The 27,975-nt window shown below is 35.3% G+C and overlaps 1 protein-coding gene across 1 annotated transcript in view; it reads left to right on the top strand.

Annotated features, from left to right (window-relative positions):
- Positions 1 to 51: 51 nt before the first annotated feature.
- adal (adenosine deaminase-like) overlaps positions 52 to 27,975 on the top strand; it is a 41,579-nt gene continuing 13,655 nt past the window's right edge. The window contains exons 1-9 of the mRNA XM_062035177.1: positions 52 to 208; positions 317 to 447; positions 517 to 577; positions 646 to 733; positions 10,240 to 10,321; positions 10,942 to 11,068; positions 11,917 to 11,997; positions 15,867 to 16,005; positions 16,080 to 16,180. Coding sequence (XP_061891161.1) covers positions 164 to 208; positions 317 to 447; positions 517 to 577; positions 646 to 733; positions 10,240 to 10,321; positions 10,942 to 11,068; positions 11,917 to 11,997; positions 15,867 to 16,005; positions 16,080 to 16,180 — 855 coding nt within the window. The 5' untranslated portion in view covers positions 52 to 163. The remainder of the gene's footprint in view (positions 209 to 316; positions 448 to 516; positions 578 to 645; positions 734 to 10,239; positions 10,322 to 10,941; positions 11,069 to 11,916; positions 11,998 to 15,866; positions 16,006 to 16,079; positions 16,181 to 27,975) is intronic.

Below are 27,975 nucleotides of genomic sequence, written 5' to 3'. Positions count from 1 at the left end.
TATCGTAGCTTTTCCATGCGGAACTTTTCTTGTGCGACTTGGCCCAACGGGGGACGCATTTATTTGCTGCACGTCTGTGTGTCGCAGGCAAACGTGTCCTGAAAACAGGCGGCCCTGACGCTAACCCCGACTTCCCGCCACATTACCGAGAGTTGACTTAACAATGGACAATGTGGCTGACGACTTTTATCGGCAGCTTCCAAAAGTGGTGAGTAAAAAAACAAAACACGAAGTGGAAATGACTCACTGGGGTGAATCGTAACGCCTGTGGAAAAGATGGGAATGTTGAAGCTAGCATCATTTGGGCTCCCGCCAGGAGCTCCACGCTCACCTGAACGGCTCGGTGAGCTTCCAGACGATGGAGAAACTGATGAAGAGAAAGCCACACCTCAACATTGAACACCACATGACGGCCATCGGCAAAGGACAGCAGCGGAGCCTGGACGAGTATGAGTATTCACTTTGTTACGTGAACGCATCGCCATTTCTTTGCTGAGTCATCATGGCGTGCAACAGGTGCTTTCAGGTGTTCAAGGTCATTCATCAGCTGGTGGACACGGAGGAGGACATCCTGATGGTGAGGAGGACTGATGACGATGTTTGTGTTCTTATCTGCGATGTTCAATCAGTGCGTTCTCACTCTAGGTGGCCACAGATGTAATCAAGGAGTTTGCGGCTGATGGTGTCAAGTACTTGGAACTTAGAAGTACACCAAGAGAGGAGACGAAAACAGGTTTGATGTAATGTCAACATAACTGGTAACAACTGCGGATGTGCCGTTCAGGGTTTTATGATGCAGATTCCAATACCTACCGTGATTTGATTCATGTGGACCCCTGACTTAAAGGCCTACTGAAATGTTTTTTTTTATTTAAACGGGAATAGCAGATCCATTCTATGTGTCATACTTGATCATTTCACGATATTGCCATATTTTTGCTGAAAGGATTTAGTAGAGAAAATCGACGATAAAGTTCGCAACTTTTGCTCGCTGATAAAAAAAAGCCTTGCCTGTAGCGGAAGTAGCGTGACGTCACAGGAGCTAGTATTCCTCACAATTCCCCGTTGTTTACAATGGAGCGAGAGAGATTCGGACCGAGAAAGTGATGATTACCCCATTAATTTGAGCGAGGATGAAAGATTCGTAGATGAGGAACGTTACAGTGAAGGACTTGAGAGGCAGTGATGGACGTATCTTTTTTCGCTCTGACCGTAACTTAGGTACAAGCTGGCTCATTGGATTCCACACTCTCTCCTTTTTCTATTGTGGATCACGGATTTGTATTTTAAACCACCTGGGATACTATATCCTCTTGAAAATGAGAGTCAAGAACGCGAAATGGACATTCAGTGCCTTTTATCTCCACGACAATACATCGGCGAAATGCTTTAGCTACGAGCTAACGTGATAGCATCGTGCTTTAACTGCATATAGAAACAAAAAAAATAAACCCCTGACTGGAAGGATAGATAGAAAATCAACAATACTATTAAACCGTGGACATGTAAATACACGGTTAATGCTTTCCAGGCTGGCGAAGGTTAACAATGCTGTGCTAACGACGCCATTGAAGCTAACTTAGCAACCGGACCGCACAGAGCTATGCTAAAAACATTAGCTCTCCACCTACGCCAGCCAGCCCTCATCTACTCATCAACACCCGTGCTCACCTGCGTTCCAGCGATCGGCGGAAGGACGAAGGACTTCACCCGATGCGTTTGGTGGCCCGGAGACGTAGGAAGTCAAGGTGAGGTCGGCGGCTAGCGCGTCTGCTCTCCAACAAAGTCCTCCTGGTTGTGTTGCTGTAGTCCGCTGCTAATACACCGATCCCACCTACAATTGTCTTCTTTGCAGCCTTCATTGTTCATTAAACAAATTGCAAAAGATGTCCAGAATACTGTGGAATTATGAAATGAAAACAGAGCTTTTTGTATAGGATTCTACGGGGTACCATAACTTCCGTTAAACTGACTTCGTCACGCGCATACGTCATCATACCGCGACGTTTCAGCCGGATACTTCCCGGGAAATTTTAAATGTCACTTTATAAGTTAACCCGGCCGTATTGGCATGTGTTGCAATGTTAAGATTTCATCATTGATATATAAACTATCAGCTGCGTGGTCAGTAGTAGTGGCTTTCAGTAGGCCTTTAAACAAGTTGAAAAACTTACTCGGGTTTTGATTGATTGATTGATTGATTGATTGATTGAAACTTTTATTAGTAGATTGCACAGTGAAGTACATATTCCGTACAATTGACCACTAAATGTGACCTGTGCTGGCAAAATGAGTCACAATGAGGACATTTTAAAAACTGAGTTATTGTTATTTCCACATTCTCCATCTAAACACCTTCTAAATGATATATGGTTTGTTGGAATCGGACAGAAAATGACCGAGTTACACCCGATTGAAGTCGACCAAGTTTGAGGGTCCGTTTTGAGAAAAAACAGCTTAAAGTTGACTGTTCCATAACAGAATGTTCCAAAACAAAACTCCATAGCAACCATACCTTAAAAGTCCTTGTAGCAACACCAAAATTGGTACAATTAAAGTCAAATCCCATGTCTAAAGGAAAAATATATATTCAACTCTATTGAAAACGGTTATGTACAAAAATGTCAACACTGTTATGTCACAGTTTTTTAGTTCACTGGTCAGTTTGTCAGCTGGTCAGCTGTCCGTAATATTCCTGACCAGCAGCACTAAGAAGATTCGCCGACTGCAGTGAATTTAGCGCACTTGCAACCGCCTGTGTACCCTCTCCACCTTCTAAATCCGTTACGGAATGTAAAACAGTCTAACTTATCCACAAAAATAATAATTAAATGTTCGAAAATCACCTTTTTTCACCAAATATTCCGCTGGAATTACTGTGTGTTGTTTTTCATCAGGGAGCAGCCATGATACCACAATGCACCGCGCGGGGTGATTTAACCAATGAGGGTACGCCTCACAGCGACCGCTTAGCAACAAGCCGGATTTGTTTACGTCGGGACAGGTTTAAAAACTCGAATTCTATTGGTTCAGAATGGCGTCATCGGGAATTCCATGCTCATTTTTAGAAAGTAGGTAAACTTGGCGTCACAATGATAGCAAATATGGCTAGGGGGATTCACCCTTATTGCCGTGTTGAAAACACTTGATTTTATCAAGGAATTTTAACACAAAGGACTAATTTCTGAAGACATACCTCGTACAAAATAAACAAATAAAGGTGATTTAAGATGTTTTCTTGCTATTTCCATGATTGGGATCGCTAGATTGTGGCTTTATGGACTCATTTTTGTGAAAATCTCAATTTCAACCAAGATACTTTTTTTTCACTTATTTACCTGTAGCTCAAAATTAGCCTGTGTGTATTCCGACTCATTTTGCCAGCACGGGTCACAAATGGTAACACCTAAATACGTTTTTCAACTTGTTTAAGTTGGGGTCCACTTAAATTGATTCAAGATACAGATATATACTATTTTCATAATACAGTCATCACACAAGATAATCATCAGAGTATATACAATGAATTATTTACAATCCGGGGTGTGGGATATGGAGGTGGGGGGCAGGGGGGTTAAGGATTGGTTGGTATCAACACTTCAGTCATCAACAATTGCATCATCAGAGAAATGGACATTGAAACAGTGTAGGATTGACTTGGTAGGATATGTACAGCAAGTAGTGGACACAGAGAGAGATCACAAAGTATAAGAAAAAGTGTCTACATTTGATTATTTACAATCCAAAGAGGTATGATGTGGAAGGGAGGGTGTTAGTTTAGGGTTGAAGTTGCCTGGAGGTGTTCTTTTAGTGCAGTTTTGAAGGAGGATAGAGATGCCCTTTCTTTTACACCTGTTGGGAGTGCATTCCATATTGATGTGGCATAGAAAGAGAATGAGTTAAGACCTTTGTTAGATCGGAATCTGGGTTTAACGTCAGTGTTTCCCATAAACTGCCAAGATACCTGTGGCGGTGGGGGCGTGGCTATGGGCGTGGTCACCATGACGTCATCGAGTAATTTGCATAATTTACTACAATGATATGATTTTCTCTAAAAAGGCTAAAAAAATGTATACTTACTAATTAATAATAACAGTTTTGTTTTAAACGTCCATCCATCCATTTTACAATATAATTACAACACTTTATGTACATATTTATATTAGGGCTGCAACAACTAATCGATTAAAATCGATTACCAAAATAGTTGGCGATTAATTTAGTCATCGATTCGTTGGAACTGTGCTATGCGCATGCACGGAGGCTTTTTTTTTTTTGTTTGTTTGTTGTTTTTTTTTTGTTGTTGTTGGGGTTTTTTTTTATAAACCTTTATTTATAAACTGCAACATGTACAAACAGCTGAGAAACAATAATAAAATAAGTACAAAAACAGTACAAAACAGCACCAGGGCGGCGGTGAGGCTACGTCTCATGAGGTGCCAGTAAGCTAGCCAATGATGTGTCATGTGCAGCTCACGTGACGACGCTGCCTCCTTTGCTGGAAACATTCGAAAAATGGCGCAGGAAAACAGTATGGATAGTTTAGCGGAGAAACATCTTGAGGTTATTGCTTCAATGGAGAAAAGTGTACGACCTAAGTGGTCAAAAGTGTGGGAACACTTCACTTTAAAGACTTCAAAGAAGAGCGTTTCCTGCAAAATGGCACGGAAGTACAACATTGCTTCAGGAGCACCTGAAGAAGAAACATGTTGCAGCCATGGATGAAGGGAGGAACTCACAGTACGTAACTTTTGAAGTCCATAGTGGCAACAAGCATTCATGAGTTCAGCTTTTTTGTGAGTAACGTTAAAGTTCTGCCTTTGTTGCAACGCGGGGCTGATAATGTGTCTCCGGCACATTTGACTCCGTTTTGAGAGAGAAAACGCACGCTTACCGAATTGGAAATAAATGTAACGGACAGAAATATCTCAGGTTGGTTTCATAATGGATCAATGTAGCCGGGCCGATAAAGCTATATAAATATATTTAGATTTGAGAGACGCTTTAGTATAACTAAACGTTATGAAGGTGCTGGAATATTTCATGCTATTATTCAGAGGCAGCCTAAAATGAATCCTTTATTATTCACAACAGAAACATGGACAATATCTGATTCAGTTCTGATGAGTTACATTTCTGTGTTATTATTGGTGTATGCTGCACCCCCAATGTCCACAACATGGTGCCAGTATGCTGGGTTTTTTCAATAAAATACTGGAAAGGATAGAAATGTAGTTTGTCTCTTTTATCCGATTATTAATCGATTAATCGAAGTAATAATCAACAGATTAATTGATTATCAAATTAATTGTTAGTTGCAGCCCTAATTTATATACAGATTTGAACAATAAGTTATTCACTAAAATATATTTATTAATTGTGGTTTTTACAAAAAATATATCTTATAAAATATAAAAGCTAAAATGTCTCCTAAAGCTCTGCCCCTTTAATTAGTGCATACTAAATAATTTAACTTTAGCCTACTACTACAAGCATATTATTTACCAGCAACATAAAGTGAAACAGAGGCAGAGGTGTCCTGCCACAGTCAGTAACAAATAAACAGAAAACAGTAGTGGTCAAATACAAATAAGGCAACAAGAGAAGTATCCTACACTTCTCTTTTGTAAAGTAAATGTGAACAGCCTATATGGGCATCTACATCAACTATATGATTTGCCTGAGAAGCTGGACAGAAAAACAAATTTAAAAAAAAAATATATATATATATATATATATTTATTTTTTTTAAATTTGTGGTGGACATAATTCTTTTGTGGTGGGCCGCCACAAATAAATGAATGTGTGGGGAAAACTGAACGTGGTTAGTGGAGCTCCCCCTGGTGTTGTGGTTATGGCGGTCATTTACGTTAAGGAAGTAGTTTGACATGTACTTCGGTATCAGGGAGGTGTAGTGGATTTTATAGACTAGGCTCAGTGCAAGTTGTTTAACTCTGTCCTCCACCTTGAGCCAGCCCACTTTAGAGAAGTGGGTAGGAGTGAGGTGGGATCTGGGGTGGAGGTCTAGAAGTAACCTGACTAGCTTGTTCTGGGATGTTTGGAGTTTAGATTTAAGGGTTTTGGAGGTGCTAGGGTACCAGGAGGTGCATGCGTAATCGAAAAAGGGTTGAATGAGAGTTCCCGCTAGAATCTTCATGGTGCTTTTGTTGACCAGAGAGGAGATTCTGTAGAGAAATCTTGTTCGTTGGTTGACCTTTTTGATTACCTTGGTTGCCATTTTATCACAGGAAAGGTTAGCCTCTAGAATGGAACCTAGGTAGGTGACCTCATCTTTCCTGGTGATAACAATGTCACCCACTTTTATAGTGAAGGCATTGACTTTCTTAAGTTTGATGTGGGACCCAAACAGGATGGATTCAGTTTTACCCAAGTGGATGGATAGCTGGTTGTCAGCGAGCCAGGTGCAAGTTCTACAGAGCTCAGCACTGAGGATTTTCTCCACCTGTGACTTGTCCTTGTCTGATACCAGCAGGGCAGAGTCATCCGCAAACAAGAACAATTCACAGTCGCATGCTGATGACATGTCGTTTACGTATATTAGGAACAGTAAAGGCCCTAATATACTGCCTTGGGGGACTCCACAGCTCACCGAGAGGGGGGGGGACACGGTGCCGTTCACCTCTACCACCTGTTCCCTCCCCGCCAAGTAAGATTGCATCCAGCTCCAAGAGGTTTTATGTTAGCATTTAGACTTAGACTTCCTTTTTATTGTCATTCAAATTTGATTGGTAATGCCACTATGATACAACATCTGTATTATAATCCTTGAACAAAGTAAGAGGGAAATTTATGTGAATAATCACTGAATTTGGATTAAATAAATGATCTTCTTCCCACTCCCTTTCAGGCAAAACAGGACAATTATGCATTACATACTATACATTACCTTTTGCACTATATTAATTTATATTATTACCGTAGTTTTCGGAGTATAAATCGCTCCGGAGTATAAGTCGCACCGGCCGAAAATGCATAATAAAGAAGGAAAAAAACATATATAAGTCGCACTGGAGTATAAGTCGCATTTTTTGGGGAAAAAGTATTTGATAAAAGCCAACAGCAAGAATAGACATTTGAAGGGCAATTTAAAATGTCTAAAGAATAGTGAACAACAGGCTGAATAAGTGTACGTTATATGAGGCATAAATAACCAACTGCTATGTTAACGTAACATATTATGGTAAGAGTCATTCAAATAACTATAACATATAGAACATGCTATACGTTTACCAAACAATCTGTCACTCCTAATCGCTAAATCCCATGAAATCTTATACGTCTAGTCTCTTACGTCAATGACATCAATAATATTATTGGATATTTTACGCTAATGTGTTCATCATTTCACACATAAGTCGCTCCTGAGTATAAGTCGCACCCCCGGCCAAACTATGAAAAAAACTGCGACTTATAGTCCGAAAAATACGGTATGTGTTTTCAACTTTGTATTTTTTTATGTCATTGGCTGAAATAAATAAATAAATGGGAAAAAAAAGAAAATGAACTTTACAGTACGGATAAGAACGACATTTTGTTGCATTAGCTCGTTGTAGTGTAGGATTAAAAAAGCAATAAGGTGCATATATAAAAAAATGGATTACTGTACAGATAAATATATTGCACTTTTGCATATGCATCCACGTTTATGGATGCATGTTATATTGTCTTTATATTCCAGCGAGCATGTCTTTGGAGGTTCCACCGTGCTGCCCGATAGATATATACAGTATGTATATATATATACCGTGCTGCCCATCTTTATATATATATATATATATATATATATATGCCCGATAGATATATACAGTATGTATATATATATACCGTGCTGCCCATCTTTATATATATATATATATATATATATATGCCCGATAGATATATACAGTATGTATATATATATACCGTGCTACCCATCTTTATATATATATATATATATATATATATGCCCGATAGATATATACAGTATGTATATATATATACCGTGCTGCCCATCTTTATATATGTATATATATATATATATATATATATATATATATATATATATATATATATATATATATATAAAGATGGGCAGCATGGTATATACTGTATATATACATACTGTATATATCTATCGGGCAGCATGGTGGTACAGGGGTTAGTGCATGTGCCTCACAATACGAAGGTCCTGAGTAGTCTTGGGTTCAATCCCGGGCTCGGGATATTTCTGTGTGGAGTTTGCATGTTCTCCCCGTGACTGTGTGGGTTCCCTCCGGGTACTCCGGCTTCCTCCAAAGACATGCACCTGGGGATAGGTTGATTGGCAACACTAAATGGTCCCTAGTGTGTGAATGTTGTCTGTCTATCTGTGTTGGCCCTGTGATGAGGTGGCGACTTGTCTAGGGTGTACCCCGCCTTCTGCCCAAATGCAGCTGAGATAGGCTCCAGTACCCCCCGCGACCCCAAGAGGGACAAGCGGTAGAAAATGGATGGATATATATATATATATATATATATATATATATATATATATATATATATATATATATATATATATATATATATATATGTATATATGTGTATATATATATATATGTGTATATATATGTGTATATATATATGTATATATATGTATATATATATATATGTGTATATATATATGTATATATATGTGTATATATATATATGTATATATATATATGTATATATATATGTATATATATATGTATATATATATATATATATATATATATATATATATATACATATATATACGGGTGTAACGGTACACAAAACATTTCGGTTCGGTACGTACCTCGGTTTAGAGGTCACGGTTCGTTTTCGGTACACTAAGAAAACAACAAAATATACATTTTTTGGTTATTTATTTACCAAATTTGTAAACAATGGCTTTATCCTTTTAACATTGGGAACACTATAATAATTCTGCCCACGTTAATCAACATTAAATTTCCTCAAATTGTTGCTCAGATTAAATACAATGACAAAACTTTTCTTCTACATATAAAAAGTGCAACATTAAACAGTTTCAAGTCAACTCATAATGCTTAATTTATTACAGCATTTGGGAAGCCTGTAGTTGATTTTTATTATGTAAATGTTATATTGTTATCAACATGTGATAGCAGGGACCCTGCCATTCAAAACGAGGCTGCTTCATTACTAATGATTCATGTAACTATAGCTGAAAAATAGTACAATAGCAATAGGAGAGACTATTCATCCCTGAACACCATGGAGTTCATGTAGACTTTATGAGGCACTTACATTATTATATCAACTATCAGAGACAGAAACTCTTCATTTAACATAATGTCCTTTTTTGCTGCTTCAACACAGCTCAATCAACACAGAAAAAAGGTAAAGTGAAATAACAGACAGACAGGGCTTTGCTGTCTGTAACACACACACACACACACACCGCAAAATGAGCTAACGTTACGCTAAAAGCTAATTAGCCTTCACCTCAAGCCAGGACTGCGAGTGAGCTGAGCTGCCGTTTGTTTCTAGAAGGTCAACGGGCTCATAGTGATGTTACTAGTAGTTGACTGGGAGGTGTTTATTATCATTTGGGGAGAGTCCGCAGCCTGATGCTCACCTGCTAAACACCTATCTGCTAACCCCACCGCAGAAGCACTGACTACATGCGCTCTGAATACGCACTGCTGATTGGCTGTTACCGCTCTGTGTGTAACCAATTAGATGGTAGTGTGGGTGGGACAATGCTGGGTGCTGTGTAGAGGACTGACAGAGAAGAGGCAGAAGAAGCGGAGTAGCTTGTTAAGACTTTAGCTTAGGCGGCTACTTCATATGTTCGTGCGGAAACTCGTTCGGTACACCTCCGAACCGAAACGAAGCCCCCGTACCGAAACGGTTCAATATGCATGTATGTATGTACGTATGTATGTATGTATGTATATATTTATGTATTTATGTATGTATGTAATTCAGGTCAGGAGATGTAAATGGAGTATTGTTGGCGTTTTTGGATGTTTTTTTAGGAGGTTTTATGGCCGAAATAGATGACTCCATTAGCTACATTGTTAGCCACCTCACACTTGCCATATATTAAAAATTACAACGCCTAAAAACGAGAAAGACATACAGTATGTGTTCTTGTCTCTCAACAATAGGCAAAACATTTTTTTTTAAGTGCAGTTCTCCTTTAATCGGCACATGCTTTTTAACAAAAATGGGCGGATACTGTTTCTTTTTTAGGGCTGAACAAGAAGAAATATGTGGAAACCGTGATTGGAGCCATCCAGCAGTGCAAAGAGGAGGGCGTGGACATTGATGTCAGGTAAATATGTGAGCGAGTGCAGAAAGGTGTTCAACAGGACCGAGGATGATTTAATCTACATTTAAAACACTTCCTGGTGGTCTAGAATAATACGTGTCAGAAATGCTTTGGTGTACATTTTTCCACACTTTAATGACACACTTTTTGAGTCTGCAAGATGTTTGATCGTGGAGGTGTTCCTAGATTGCGAATGAAACCACATCCGTATATCCCTCCAAAAGTATCATCATTTATTTTTTGAAAATGCACACTGTTTAAATATGCATTTTGAAGTCGTCACCACTATTTCTTTTCCATACAAGATCAAAAATAAACTTCATTATATACATTCACCTGGTCAGAACATTAGGTACACCTGCACACTGTGATGCGAATACGTCATAAAAAAGCAGTTTTAAAAAAAAATCAGTGTTTATGTCACTGCATGTCGATTTTATTATGCACATTGGATGAAAATAATACTTTATCCTCCTTTTATTTGTTTCATTTCTTCAGCAAGCTTAACTTAATGTCAAACTAAGTAACATCCAGTTTAACATCCAACAATGTAGCATTTATGAGTTATAAAATACAAAGTTGGTCATAGGTCCTCTTTAACGTTTTTTTTCCCCCCCTTGAAGGTTCCTAGTGGCCGTTGACCGCAGGAATGGCCCTGAGGTTGCCATGGAGACGGTGAAATTGGCTGAGGACTTCATGCTGTCTGCTGATGGGCTGGTGGTTGGACTTGATCTGAGCGGCGATCCAACGGTTTGCAAGTTGTCTTTCTTTATTACATGAGAGTTTGGAAAAATATATATAAATATGAAGCATTTTATTTAAGTTTTTTTTTTTTTAATTACTAAATATCACAAATTCTTCTTAAAATAAAAGGGATCGTGTTCAGATTTTTTTTTTTCTACATTTAAAACACTTCCTCGTTGTGTACATAACAAATAATAGTGTTTTTTATGGTCCAAATGTTGATTACTGTGTAGACTGTCTTCAAGCCGCTTTCTGACTGTCTCTTTGGGCCAGCGTAGCTCAGTTGGTAGAGCGGCCGTGCCAGCAACCTGAGGGTTCTAGGTTCGATCCCCACTTCTGCCATCCTAGTCACAGCTGTTGTGTCCTTGGGCAAGACACTTCACCCACTTGCTCCCAGTGCCACCCACACTGGTTAAAAAAAATGTAACTTAAATAATGGCGCTTTGAGTCACTAGAGAAAAAGCGCTATATAAATATATAATTCACTTCTTTATTTACCTCCAGGCCAAGCCCACTTTGACTGCATCTGCTCCCCGTCAGCCATAGTATGTCTACTGACAGATATAAGTTACAACTATACGCTACTTCTTATTAGAAATGGCATCAGCGGAGGATTTTAGCATGCATGTGCATGTACGAACCAGTCTGCCCCACAACAAGAGGATAGAGAAAAAATACAATCACGCTTGGAAAATAAGCAGAAAGACCTTGTGTTTATTTGGAGTAACATTCAAATAGATCAGTTGTGAATCATTCCAAAAGTAAAGGATGGTTGTTGGTGAATAGTGTTATTATGGAGTGCACTACTTGGCAGAGGCGCCGTAGTTGACGGAGCACTAACTTGTTATCCTCAGGTGGGCCACGGCAAAGACCTGCTGCCTGCCTTGCAGAGAGCCAAGAACAGTGGACTCAAGTTGTCGCTGCACCTCTCAGAAGTAAGACTTTCTAACACACCAACCTCAACTAATCTGTGCCGTTTGCGTCTCCAGATAATCTAATGTATAAATAAACTCCAACATATTTTTTATTTCTAGGCAGTGTCCTACACAGCAAAAAGTCAGTGTTCAAAAACAAGAAAAAAATTTACAAAAATGAGGGGTATTTTATTTGAACTAAGCAAAATGATCTGCCAATAGAACAAGAAAATTTGGCTTGTCAAGACTTTCCAAAACAAGTCAAATTAGCTAACCTCAATGAACCCAAAAATACCTTAAAATAAGTATATTCTCACTAATAACAAGTGCACTTTTCTTGCTAGAAAAAAAAGACCTTTTTGCTCAATATGTTGAAAAATATTCTTAAATTAATTAAATGCTAGTGCCATTATCTTGACATAATGATATGCGCTCGGCATCATGATTTTTTTTTTCATGCTTGAAGTAAGAAATGATTACTTTAAAGAAGTAGTTTTATACTTGTGAGTGTTGATGACACAGCTTTGCAACAGTTGATATTCTAGTTTCAAGCATGTTTTACTCAATATAGCTCATCAAATCTCAGCAACAAGCTGTAATATCTTACTGACATCATTTAGGACCAAAACACTTCAAACAAGTAAAACACTCTAACGTAAAATCTACTTAGTGAGAAGAATTATCAGACAGAAAATAAGCAAATATCACCCTTATTTGAGATATTTAATCTTACTTAGATTTCAGTTTTTGCAGTGTACACATTACATTTGTAATAAATACAACTGAAATGATTAATTTAAACTATCTTGAACACTGGAAAAATAGCATTTGTTGCCTGTCCTCGCTTCCTGAATTAGACTTTGCCGTGAAATATGATTGAAATCCTTCAGAAATATAATTTTCACATTATTCTTTATCCCAATTATAGTTTACACCAGCTTTTTATTCAGTCCTGTTATCGTAAAACAGTATCTCTCTAAATCCTCCCCTCCCAAAAGTCACATGGTCCACAGCCTCAGATTTTTTTGAACGTTCGATACTATTTCAACTATGACCCAGGGGGGTTAAAATGTCACTCCATTTCTGTTACCTACTTATTTTTTTATATTTATTTTGAAAATAAAAACTTGGTGAGTAATTGTAGTGTTTAGTGCTGCTATTAGCACACATGCCATGTGGCTATTGATTGATTGATTGATTGAAACTTTTATTAGTAGATTGCACAGTACGGTACATATTCCGTAATAAGTTTTTCAACTTGTTTAAGTCGGAGTCCACGTTAATCAATTCATGGTACTGTATTTTTCGGATTATAAGTCGCACCGGAGTATAAGTCGCACCGGCTGAAAATGCATAATAAAGAAGGAAAAAAACATATATAAGTGGCACTGGAGTATAAGTCGCATTTTTTGGGGAAATGTATTTGATAAAAGCCAACAGCAAGAATAGACATTTAAAAGGCAATTTAAAATGTCTAAAGAATAGTGAACAACAGGCTGAATAAGTGTACGTTATATGAGGCATAAATAACCAACTGCTATGTTAACGTAACATATTATGGTAAGAGTCATTCAAATAACTATAACATATAGAACATGCTATACGTTTACCAAACAATCTGTCACTCCTAATCGCTAAATCTCATGAAATCTTATACGTCTAGTCTCTTACGTGAATGACATCAATAATATTATTGGATATTTTACGCTAATGTGTTAATCATTTCACACATAAGTCGCTCCTGAGTATAAGTCGCACCCCCGGCCAAACTATGGGAAAAAAAATAGCGATTTATATCCGAAAAATACAGTATATGTAATCTATGTGCTAATTCTATGCTAGTTAGGGGTGTCCCAATCCAATATTGCTATCGGGTATCGATTCGATATCAGCAGAAAAACAAAAGGTCCGATACAAGCAGTCCTGCAGTGTGTGTACTTGTGCAAAGCTGGACAGTTAACATCTAAATGTTCTCCAATAAACACACACAGTTGGTCTTTTCTTGTATTTTAGTGAAGTCATTTTACAAAAGGTAAACATGGTAGCTATAGGCTACTGGGAGCTAGCAGCTACACAACAGATAAGCACACAATAGCACACAAGCTAGACATACATACCATATTTTTCGGACAATAAGTCGCAGTTTTTTTCATAGTTTGGTCGGGGGTGCGACTTATACTCCGGAGCAATTTATTTGTGAAATTATTAACACAGTACCGTAAAACAGTGGTTCTTAACATTGTTGGAGGTACCGAACCCCAGCAGTTTCATATGCGCATTCACCCAACCCTTCTTTAGTGAAAAATAAAATGTTTTTGGGTTTTTTTTAAATTGAAGACAAAGTTATATGTTTTTAGTAACACTTTAGTATGGGGAACATATTGTAAGTAACACAGACTTAATTTAGAGTTATTTGGTTAGGGCTAGGGTTGGAGGGTTAGGGTTATACTAAAGCCATGCCGAATAAGGCATTAATAAGTACTTAATAATGACTAGTTAAGAGCCAATATGTTACTAATTTGCATGTTAATAAGCAACTCATTAATGGTGAATATGTTCCCCATACTAAAGTGTTACCATGTTTTATTACTGGTGCACAAAATGAAGCGTGCATGAACATCACCTTGTTCAAACAACAAAACCAACACAGTGCATAAACTCACAACAAATGACACACCTGCAAATCAGTCTGACTTCTGCTGTTGCCGTATCCGTAATACGCCGATAGGGAGCAGTTTGTATTTACACGATGAGTCTGGTGTGTTTTGACCTCCGCCGAACCCCTGAGCCCGACTCACCGAACCCCTAGGGTTCCATCCAACCCAGGTTAAGAACCACTGCCGTAAAATATCAAATAATATTATTGATGTCATTGACGTAAGAGACTAGACGTATAAGATTTCATGGGATTTAGCGATTAGGAGTGACAGATTGTTTGGTAAACATATAGCATGTTCTATATGTTATAGTTATTTGAATGACTCTTACCATAATATGTTACGTTAACATACCAGTTGGTTATTTATGCCTCATATAACGTACACTTATTCAGCCTGTTGTTCACTATTCTTTAGACATTTTAAATTGCCCTTCAAATGTCTATTCTTGCTGTTGGCTTTTATCAAATATCCAAAAAATGCGACTTATACTCCAGTGCGACTTATATGTTTTTTCCCTTCTTTATTGTGCATTTTCGGCCGGAGCGACTTATACTCCGAAAAATACGGTAATACATTTCTTTAATTGAACAATATTGCAGTCAAAAACGGCACATTAGTCAATATAGACAAGTATCAAATAATTATAGTTGCAGAGTCTCCAAGGCAGAAGCCCAAAGTATCCAGTAACAAATGTGTCCGCATCATTCAACTTGCTGTCATGAGCTTAACTTATTTATTGGTACCACAACACTGTTATAAGAAAAGTGTTTTTAATACCTACCATTGTTCTCTGGGTAATTTTGCATGATCAAACATTTTCTAACATTCCACACTGCAACATTATAAAATGATGTATGATTCCTGTTGATATCGTACCGGATTAATATTGGCACCGGGCCACACTTAGGGCTCCAATTGCGGTATTGACAAAGTTGCATTGAGACACTCCTAATGCTAACAACTCACTCCAGTTACTTTCAATCATGTTACTCAAATTAGTAATTTTTTATTTATTAACTTTGTACAAAAATGAAGTAACATTTCCTTTTTGAGGAGTTGAAGTTGGTAAATAAAAGAAATGTAAGTTTCTTTTGAGAGTTGAGAGTAAATGGCACCAATTAGTCTGTGAAAACAAGTGGTGGTGAAAGGTGTGGATGACCCTGAACACAGGTGTGTGTGTCATGGAGTGTTGGCTGAGTGTGGAATAAGAGGTGAGATCAACTCCTGCAGGTGGCGTCCCAGCGTGAGGAGTCCGAGTTGCTCCTTGGTCTCCCTCCAGACAGGATCGGTCACGGCACCTTTCTACATCCCGACGTTGGCGGATCTCAGAGCCTTGTGGACAAAGTGACCAAGAACAACATCCCTCTGGGTAGGACAGGACAGTTGATGACCATTCAGGCGGTTTATTGATCCTTGAACATTTTGTCACTTTTCCCCCTCCAGAGCTCTGCTTGACTTCCAACATCAAAGGCCAAACTGTGCCGTGTTACTCCCAGCACCACTTCAAGTACTGGTACCAGTTGGGGCACCCCAGTGTCATTTGTGTGAGTTCCCACTACTTCATGTAGCACCAGTCCTGCCACACTTGTGGTTAGAGTGTCCGCCCTGAGATGGGTAGGTCGTGAGTTCAAACCCCGGCCGAGTCATACCAAAGACTATAAAAATGGGAGCCATTACCTCCCTGCTTGGCACTCAGCATCAAGGCTTGGAATTGGGGGTTAAGTCACCAAAAATGATTCCCGGGCGCGGCCACTGCTGCTGCTCACTGCTCCCCTCACCTCCCAGGAGGTGATCAAGGGTGATGGGTCAAATGCAGAGAATAATTTCGCCCACACCTAGTGTGTGTGTGACAATCATTGGTACTTTAACTTAAATGTGGTACTTTTATAGGCACCTGCCGTCGGTACTACTGGGTATGGATTCACGTAAAAACAAACTGCCATATTTCGATAGCTCCATTGCTCGTGATGTCACGTCAAATTTACCAGCGGTCTCACAGCGGACTCAGCTAAACTACCTTTAGGTAATGTTACAAGTTTCCATGCCAACAAAGCAAGAAGAAGGCGCTCAAAAGTACAGTAAGGCTCTATTTTTCAAAAGACGCTAGCCCGATGCTAATTTACATTGGATTTGCCATAGACATGCTACTTGATATCCTTAGCCATTTTACAAGGGCGATTTCAACACCTTCAAATTTGGTATTGAAAGCTAAAACTAACGTCTTGGAAGCCTACTATAGAATAATTGCAAATAAAACTCAGTGGTGTAAGAAAAGATAACAATTAGACAGTTCAGCGTTAAATTTTAAATTAAATTTTTTTTTTTTTAACAATTAACATTTATTAATATATTTGAACACACAAGTTGTAGGGTTGGACTTCTCTTTGTGATGGACGATTTGATACACATGTAGATACATGGGTTATAGTATGATACAAAAACGATATGTTTTAAAAACAAGAGTTTGATTAGATTCAATACAGTTTGATAAGATTCAATACAGTCTACAAACAAGTCGATCCAGTGTATGAACAATTTGACAAGATTAGATGCGGTGTACAACGATTCGGTACAGTGAATGAACAAATCGATATGATTCAATACGCTGTACGAACAATTCGATACGGTCTACGAACAAATTCATAAGATTCAATGCAGTGTTCAAACGATTGGACAAGATTCGATTCTACGGTTAACATATTTTACACCACAAAACAACAAAATCAATTCTGTATGTATGTATGTATGTATATATATGTAAATGTATGTAAACCTTAATGTATGTGTGTATATGTATACATTTATGTATTTGTATGTCTGTATGACTATACATATGTATACAAATACATGTATGCATTTGCATACATATGTATTTGTATGTATGTATACGTATGTATGTATGAATGTATATGTATACATACATATATATGTATGAATGTATATGTATACATACATATATATGTATGAATGTATATGTATACATATATATGTATGTATTAATGTATATATATATATATATATATATATATATATGTATGTATATGTATGTATATGTATGTATATGTATACACTACCGTTCAAAAGTTTGGGGTCACATGTAAATGTCCTTATTTTTGAAGGAAAAGCACTGTACTTTTCAATGAAGATAACTTTAAACTAGTCTTAACTTTACAGAAATACACTCTATACATTGCTAATGTGGTAAATGACTATTCTAGCTGCAAATGTCTGCTTTTTGGTGCAATATCTACATAGGTGTATAGAGGCTCATTTCCAGCAACTATCACTCCAGTGTTCTAATGGTACAATGTGTTTGCTCATTGGCTCAGAAGGCTAATTGATGATTAGAAAACCCTTGTGCAATCATGTTCACACATCTGAAAACACTTTAGCTCGTTACAGAAGCTACAAAACTGACCTTCCTTTGAGCAGATTGAGTTTCTGGAGCATCACATTTGTGGAGTCAATTAAACGCTCAAAATGGCCAGAAAAAGAGAACTTTCATCTGAAACTCGACAGTATATTCTTGTTCTTAGAAATGAAGGCTATTCCACTAAATTGTTTGGGTGACCCCAAACTTTTGAATGGTAGTGTATGTATGTATGTATATGTATACATACATGTATGTATACATATATGTATGTATGTGTGTATATGTTCATACATACATACGTATGTATGTATGTATGAACATACATACATACGTACACTACCGTTCAAAAGTTTGGGGTCACATGGAAATGTCCTTATATTTGAAGGAAAAGCAGTGTACTTTTCAATGAAGATAACTTTAAACTAGTCTTAACTTTAAAGAAATACACTCTATACATTGCTAATGTGGTAAATGACTATTCTAGCTGCAAATGTCTGCTTTTTGGTGCAATATCTACATAGGTGTATAGAGGCCCATTTCCAGTATGTATGTTCAAACATACATAGATACATATGTATGTTCATACATACATTCATACATATACATGTATGTTCATACATACACATGTATCTTCATACATACACATGTATCTTCATACATACATACATATGTATGTTCTTACATACATACATACATATGTATGTTCTTACATACATACATATGTATGTTCATACATACATATGTATGTTCATACATACATATGTATGTTCATACATACATATGTATGTTCATACATACATATGTATGTTCATACATACATATGTATGTTCATACATACATACATATGTATGTTCATACATACATACATACGTATGTTCATACATACATACATACATATGTATGTTTATACATACATATGTATGTTTATACATACATATGTATGTTCATACATACATATGCTCGTTCATACATACATATGTATGTTCATACATAAATACATATGTATGTTATACATAAATACATATGTATGTTTATACATACATACATATGTATGTTTATACATACATACATATGTATGTTTATACATACATACATATGTATGTTTATACATACATACATATGTATGTTTATACATACATACATATGTATGTTTATACATACATACATATGTATGTTTATACATACATATGTATGTTCATACATACATATTTAAGTACATACATATGTATGTACATACATATGTATGTTCATACATACATACATATGTATGTACATACATATGTATGTTCATACATACATACATATGTATGTACATACATATGTATGTTCATACATACATACATATGTATGTTCATACATACATACATACATATGTATGTTCACACATACATACGTATGGATGTATGTTCATACATATATACATATGTAGGTTCATACATATGTATGTTCATACATACATACATATGTAGGTTTATACATACATATATATGTAGGTTTATACATATGTATGTATATACATACATACAAACATATGTTCATACATACATATGTATGTTTGTATGAACCTACATATGTATGTATGTATGTATGAACATACATACATATGTATAAACATACATACATATGTAGGTTTATACATATGTATGTATGTTTATACATACATACATATGTTCATACATACATATGTATGTTCATACATACATATGTTCATTCATACATATGTATGTTCATACATACACTTCTATCTTCATACATACACATGTATGTTTGTACATAAATACATACATATGTTCATACATACATACATATGTTCATAAATACATATGTATGTTCATACATACATACATATGTTCATTCATACATATGTATGTTTATACATACACATGTATGTTCATACATACATATGTATGTACATACATACATATGTATGTTCATACATACATATGTATGTTCATACATACATACATATGTATGTTCATACATACATACATATGTATGTTCATACATACATACATATGTATGTTCATACATACATACATATGTATGTTCATACATACATACATATGTATGTTCATACATACATACATATGTATGTTCATACATACATACATATGTATGTTCATACATACATACATATGTATGTTCATACATACATATGTATGTTCATACATACATATGTATGTTCATACATACATATGTATGTTCATACATACATATGTATGTTCATACATACATATGTATGTTCATACATACATATGTATGTTCATACATACATATGTATGTTCATACATACATATGTATGTTCATACATACATATGTATGTTCATACATACATACGTATGTATGTTCATACATACATATGTATGTTCATACATACATACGTATGTATGTTCATACATACATACGTATGTATGTTCATACATACATACGTATGTATGTTCATACATACATACATATGTATGTTCATACATACATACGTATGTTCATACATACATACATACGTATGTTCATACATACATACATACGTATGTTCATACATACATATGTATGTTTATACATACATACATATGTATGTTCATACATACATATGTATGTTCATACATACATATGTATGTTCATAAATACATATGCTCGTTCATACATACATATGTATGTTCATACATAAATACATATGTATGTTTATACATAAATACATATGTATGTTTATACATACATACATATGTATGTTTATACATAAATACATATGTATGTTTATACATACATACATATGTATGTTTATACATACATACATATGTATGTTTATACATACATACATATGTATGTTTATACAAACATACATATGTATGTTCATACATACATACATATGTATGTTCATACATACATACATATGTATGTTCATACATACATACATATGTATGTTCATACATACATACATATGTATGTTCATACATACATACATATGTATGTTCATACATACATATGTATGTTCATACATACATATGTATGTTCATACATACATACATACACTTGTAGGTTCATACATACATACATACACTTGTAGGTTCATACATACATACATATGTAGGTAGGTTCATACATACATACATATGTTCATTCATACATGTGTATGTTTGTTCATTCATACATATATATATTCATACATACATACATATGTATGTTCATACATACATACATATGTATGTTCACACATACATACATATGTATGTTCACACATACATACGTATGGATGTATGTTCATACATACATACATATGTATGTTCACACATACATACATACATACATATGTATGTTCATACATACATACATATGTATGTTCATACATACATATGTATGTTCATACATACATATGTATGTTCATACATACATATGTATGTTCATACATACATATGTATGTTCATACATACATATGTAGGTTCATACATACATACATACACTTGTAGGTTCATACATACATACATATGTAGGTAGGTTCATACATACATACATATGTTCATTCATACATGTGTATGTTTGTTCATTCATACATATGTATGTTCATACATACATACATATGTATGTTCACACATACATACGTATGGATGTATGTTCATACATACATACATATGTATGTTCGTACATACATACATACATACATATGTATGTTCACACATACATACGTATGGATGTATGTTCATACATACATACATATGTATGTTCACACATACATACATACATATGTATGTTCATACATACATACATATGTATGTACATACATACATATGTTTGTTCATACATACATACATACATACATATGTATGTTCACACATACCTATGTATGTTTATACATACGAATGGATGTATGTTCATACATACGTATGGATGTATGTTCATACATACATACATATGTATGTTCATACATACATACATATGTATGTCCGTACATACATACATATGTATGTTCATACATACAAACATATATATGTTCATACATACATATGTATGTTCATACATACATATGTATGTTCATACATACATACATATGTATGTTCATACATACATATGTATGTTCATACATACATATGTATGTTCATACATACATACATACACTTGTAGGTTCATACATACATACATACACTTGTAGGTTCATACATACATACATATGTAGGTTCATACATACATACATACACTTGTAGGTTCATACATACATACATATGTAGGTTCATACATACATACATATGTTCATTCATACATGTGTATGTTTGTTCATTCATACATATATATATTCATACATACATACATATGTATGTTCATACATACATATGTATGTTCATACATACATATGTATGTTCATACATACATATGTATGTTCATACATACATACATATGTATGTTCATACATACATATGTATGTTCATACATACATACATATGTATGTTCATACATACATATGTATGTTCATACATACATATGTATGTTCATACATACATATGTATGTTCATACATACATATGTATGTTCATACATACATATGTATGTTCATACATACATATGTATGTATGTACATACATACATATGTTTGATTGATTGATTGAGACTTTTATTAGTAGGTTGCACAGTGAAGTACATATTCCGTACAATTGACCACTAAATGGTAACACCCGAATAAGTTTTTCAACTTGTTTAAGTCGGGGTCCACTTAAATTGATTCATGATACAGATATATACTATCATATATACTATCATCATAATACAGTCATCACACAAGATAATCACATTGAATTATTTACATTATTTACAATCAGGGGGATGGGGGGGGGGTATGGACATCAAGTAGTGGACATAGAGAGAGAGAGAGAGAGAGAGAGAGAGAGAGATCAGAAGGCATAAGAAAAAGAAAAAGTATCTGCATTTGATTGTTTACATTTGATTATTAGCAATCCGGGGAGGGTGTTAGTTTAGAGTTGTAGCTGCCTGGAGGTGAACTTTTATTGCGGTTTTGAAGGAGGATAGAGATGCCCTTTCTTTTATACCTGTTGGGAGCGCATTCCACATTGATGTGGCATAGAAAGAGAATGAGTTAAGACCTTTGTTTGTTCGAAATCTGGGTTTAACGTGGTTAGTGGAGCTCCCCCTGGTGTTGTGGTTATGGCGGTCATTTACGTTAAGGAAGTAGTTTGACATGTACTTCGGTATCAGGGAGGTGTAGCGGATTTTATAGACTAGGCTCAGTGCAAGTTGTTTAACTCTGTCCTCCACCTTGAGCCAGCCCACTTTAGAGAAGTGGGTAGGAGTGAGGTGGGATCTGGGGTGGAGGTCTAGAAGTAACCTGACTAGCTTGTTCTGAGATGTTTGGAGTTTAGATTTGAGGGTTTTGGAGGTGCTAGGGTACCAGGAGGTGCATGCATAATCGAAAAAGGGTTGAACGAGAGTTCCCGCCAGAATCCTCAAGGTGCTTTTGTTGACCAGAGAGGAAATTCTGTAGAGAAATCTCGTTCGTTGGTTAACCTTTTTGATTACCTTGGTTGCCATTTTGTCACAGGAAAGGTTAGCCTCTAGAATGGAACCTAGGTAGGTGACCTCATCTTTCCTGGTGATGACACTGTCACCTACTTTTATGGTGAAGTCATTGACTCTCTTAAGTTTGATGTGGGACCCAAACAGGATGGATTCTGTTTTACCCAAGTGGATGGATAGCTTGTTGTCAGCGAGCCAGGTGCAAGTTCTACAGAGCTCAGCACTGAGGATTTTCTCCACCTGTGACTTGTCCTTGTCTGATACCAGCAGGGCAGAGTCATCCGCAAACAAAAACAATACACAGTCGCATGCTGATGACATGTCGTTTATGTATATTAGGAACAGTAAAGGTCCCAATATACTGCCTTGGGGGACTCCACAGCTCACCGAGAGGGGGGGGGGGGGACATGGTGCCGTTCACCTCTACCACCTGCTCCCTCCCCTCCAAGTAAGACTGCATCCAGCTCCAAGAGGTTTTGTTAAATCCGATTGCTCTGAGCTTATCCAACAGTATAGCGTGGTTAACGGTGTCAAAGGCCTTCTGAAGGTCCAGCATGACCATGCCGCAGTATTTGCCCGCGTCCACCTCATGTTTGATGTGGTCGGTCAGATAGAGAAGGCATGTGTCAGTGGAGTGGTTAGTTCTGAAGCCGGATTGGAATTTGTACATGAGTTTATTAGTGGCAAGGTAACTATCCACCTGTTCATAAACTATTTTCTCCATTACTTTCGAAATGGAGCTGAGAATAGAAACAGGTCGGGAGTTGCCAGGTTCCAATTTTCTTCCTTTTTTAAAGAGGGGAGTTACTCTTGCTATCTTAAAATCTTTTGGTACTTGGCCTTGTGTAATTGATAGGTTTATTATGTGCGTGATGATCGGGGCAATGATGGAGGCAGAGTCCCTGAGGAATCTGGAGGGAATATTATCAAGGCCGGTGGCCTTGTTAGGGTGGAGCGCGCTCAATTTTTTAAACACCTCATCAGCTGTGACCATTTCTAATTTGAAATCATCGTTGGATACTCCTAGCTTTCTGTAGAAGGCTTTAATGTGTTCTACACCAAAGCGACCAGAGTGGTGGGACAGCTTGTTGACAAGAGTTGCGGCTATGCTGGTGAAAAAGATGTTAAGTCTGCTAGCCACCTCCATTTTGTCTGTAATGAGGGAGTCACCCTCCTTGATGCTGATGTTGGTGAGTCTTGTTTTAAGTTTCTGGCTGCAACCAGGAAGCTGGTTGTTGAGAATTTTCCAGAGCTCACGTGGCTTATTCGTGTTTTCCTCTATTTTGTCGTTAATGTAATTTTTTTTAAAGGATTTAGTCAGGTTGGTTGACTTATTTCTTAATTTATTGCATTGCTTTTTGAGAATTGAAAGTAGTAATTTGAGGTTGATATTATTGGGTTGTTTATCTACTTCTGTTTTACATTTTTGGTATTCAGAGTATTTCCTGTCTCTGTCTTTTATGGCAGCTAATAGGTCCGGATTCATCCATGGTTCCGAGCGGGCTTTGATCCTGACTGTTTTCACGGGAGCCATGTCATTTAGTATCTTTATGTACATACATACATATGTATGTACATACATACATATGTATGTACATACATACATATGTATGTACATACATACATATGTATGTACGTACATACATATGTATGTACATACATACATACATATGTATGTTCATACATACATACATATGTATGTTCATACATACATACATATGTATGTTCATACATACATACATATGTACATACATACATATGTATGTACATACATACATATGTATGTACATACATACATATGTATGTACGTACATACATACATACGTATGTTCATACATACATACATATGTATGTACATACATACATATGTATGTACATACATACATATGTATGTACATACATACATATGTATGTACATACATACATATGTATGTACATACATACATACATATGTACATACATACATATGTATGTACATACATACATATGTATGTACATACATACATATGTATGTACGTACATACATACATACGTATGTTCATACATACATACATATGTATGTTCATACATACATACATATGTATGTTCATACATACATACATATGTATGTTCATACATACATACATATGTATGTTCATACATACATACATATGTATGTTCATACATACATACATATGTATGTTCATACATACATACATATGTATGTTCATACATACATGTGTATGTTCATACATACATACATATGTATGTTCATACATACATACATATGTATGTTCATACATACATACATATGTATGTTCATACATACATACATATGTATGTTCATACATACATACATATGTATGTTCATACATACATATGTATGTACATACATATGTATGTTCATACATACATATGTATGTTCATACATACATATGTATGTTCATACATACATTTGTATGTTCATACATACATATGTATGTTCATACATACATACATATGTATGTTCATACATACATACATACATATGTATGTTCATACATACATACATACATACATATGTATGTTCATACATACATACATACATATGTATGTTCATACATACATACATACATATGTATGTTCATACATACATACATACATATGTATGTTCATACATACATACATACATATGTATGTTCATACATACATATGTATGTTCATACATACATACGTATGTTCATACATACATACGTATGTTCATACATACATTCATACATACGTATGTTCATACATACATTCATACATACGTATGTTCATACATATGTAAGTTCATACATACATACATACATATGTTCATACATACATATGTATGTTCATACATACATATGTATGTTCATGCATACATATGTATGTTCATACATACATACGTATGTTCATACATACATACGTATGTTCATACATACATATGTATGTTCATACATACATTCACACATACGTATGTTCATACATACACTTGTAGGTTCATACATACATACATACATATGTAGGTTCATACATACATACATATGTAAATACATACATACATAGATATTTTCATACATACATACATATGTTCATACATACATATGTTCATACATACATATGTATATACATACATACATATGTATGTACGTACATACATATGTATGTACATACATATGTATGTACATACATACATATGTATGTACATACATACATACGTATGTACATACATACATACGTATGTTTGTACATACATACATACGTATGTTCGTAAATACGTATGTTCATACATACATACATATGTATGTTCATACATACATACATACATATGTATGTTCATACATACATATGTATGTTCATACATACATATGTATGTTCATACATACATATGTATGTTCATACATACATACATATGTATGTTCATACATACATACATATGTATGTTCATACATACATACATATGTATGTTCATACATACATACATATGTATGTTCATACATACATACATATGTATGTTCATACATACATACATATGTATGTTCATACATACATACATATGTATGTTCATACATACATACATATGTATGTTCATACATACATACATATGTATGTTCATACATACATACATACATATGTATGTTCATACATACATACATACATATGTATGTTCATACATACATATGTATGTTCATACATACATATGTATGTTCATACATACATATGTATGTTCATACATACATACATATGTATGTTCATACATACATATGTATGTTCATACATACATATGTATGTTCATACATACATATGTATGTTCATACATACATACGTATGTTCATACATACATACATACATACGTATGTTCATACATACGTATGTTCATACATATGTAAGTTCATACATACATACATACATATGTAAATACATACATACATAGATATTTTCATACATACATACATATGTTCATACATACATACATATGTTCATACATACATATGTATGTTCATACATACATATGTATGTTCATACATACATATGTATGTTCATACATACATACGTATGTTCATACATACATATGTATGTTCATACATACATTCATACATATGTATGTTCATACATACATATGTATGTTCATACATACATACGTATGTTCATACATACATATGTATGTTCATACATACATTCATACATACGTATGTTCATACATACACTTGTAGGTTCATACATACATACATATGTAGGTTCATACATACATACATATGTAAATACATACATACATAGATATTTTCATACATACATACATATGTTCATACATACATATGTTCATACATACATATGTATATACATACATATGTATGTACATACATACATATGTATGTACATACATACATATGTATGTACATACATACATATGTATGTACATACATACATACGTATGTACGTACATACATACGTATGTACGTACATACATACG

Source organism: Entelurus aequoreus, linkage group LG24, assembly GCF_033978785.1.
Source record: "Entelurus aequoreus isolate RoL-2023_Sb linkage group LG24, RoL_Eaeq_v1.1, whole genome shotgun sequence".
NCBI lineage: Eukaryota > Metazoa > Chordata > Actinopteri > Syngnathiformes > Syngnathidae > Entelurus > Entelurus aequoreus.
The sequence above is the reverse complement of the archived record's forward strand: the minus strand, read 5'-3'. Positions and strand labels throughout refer to the sequence as shown.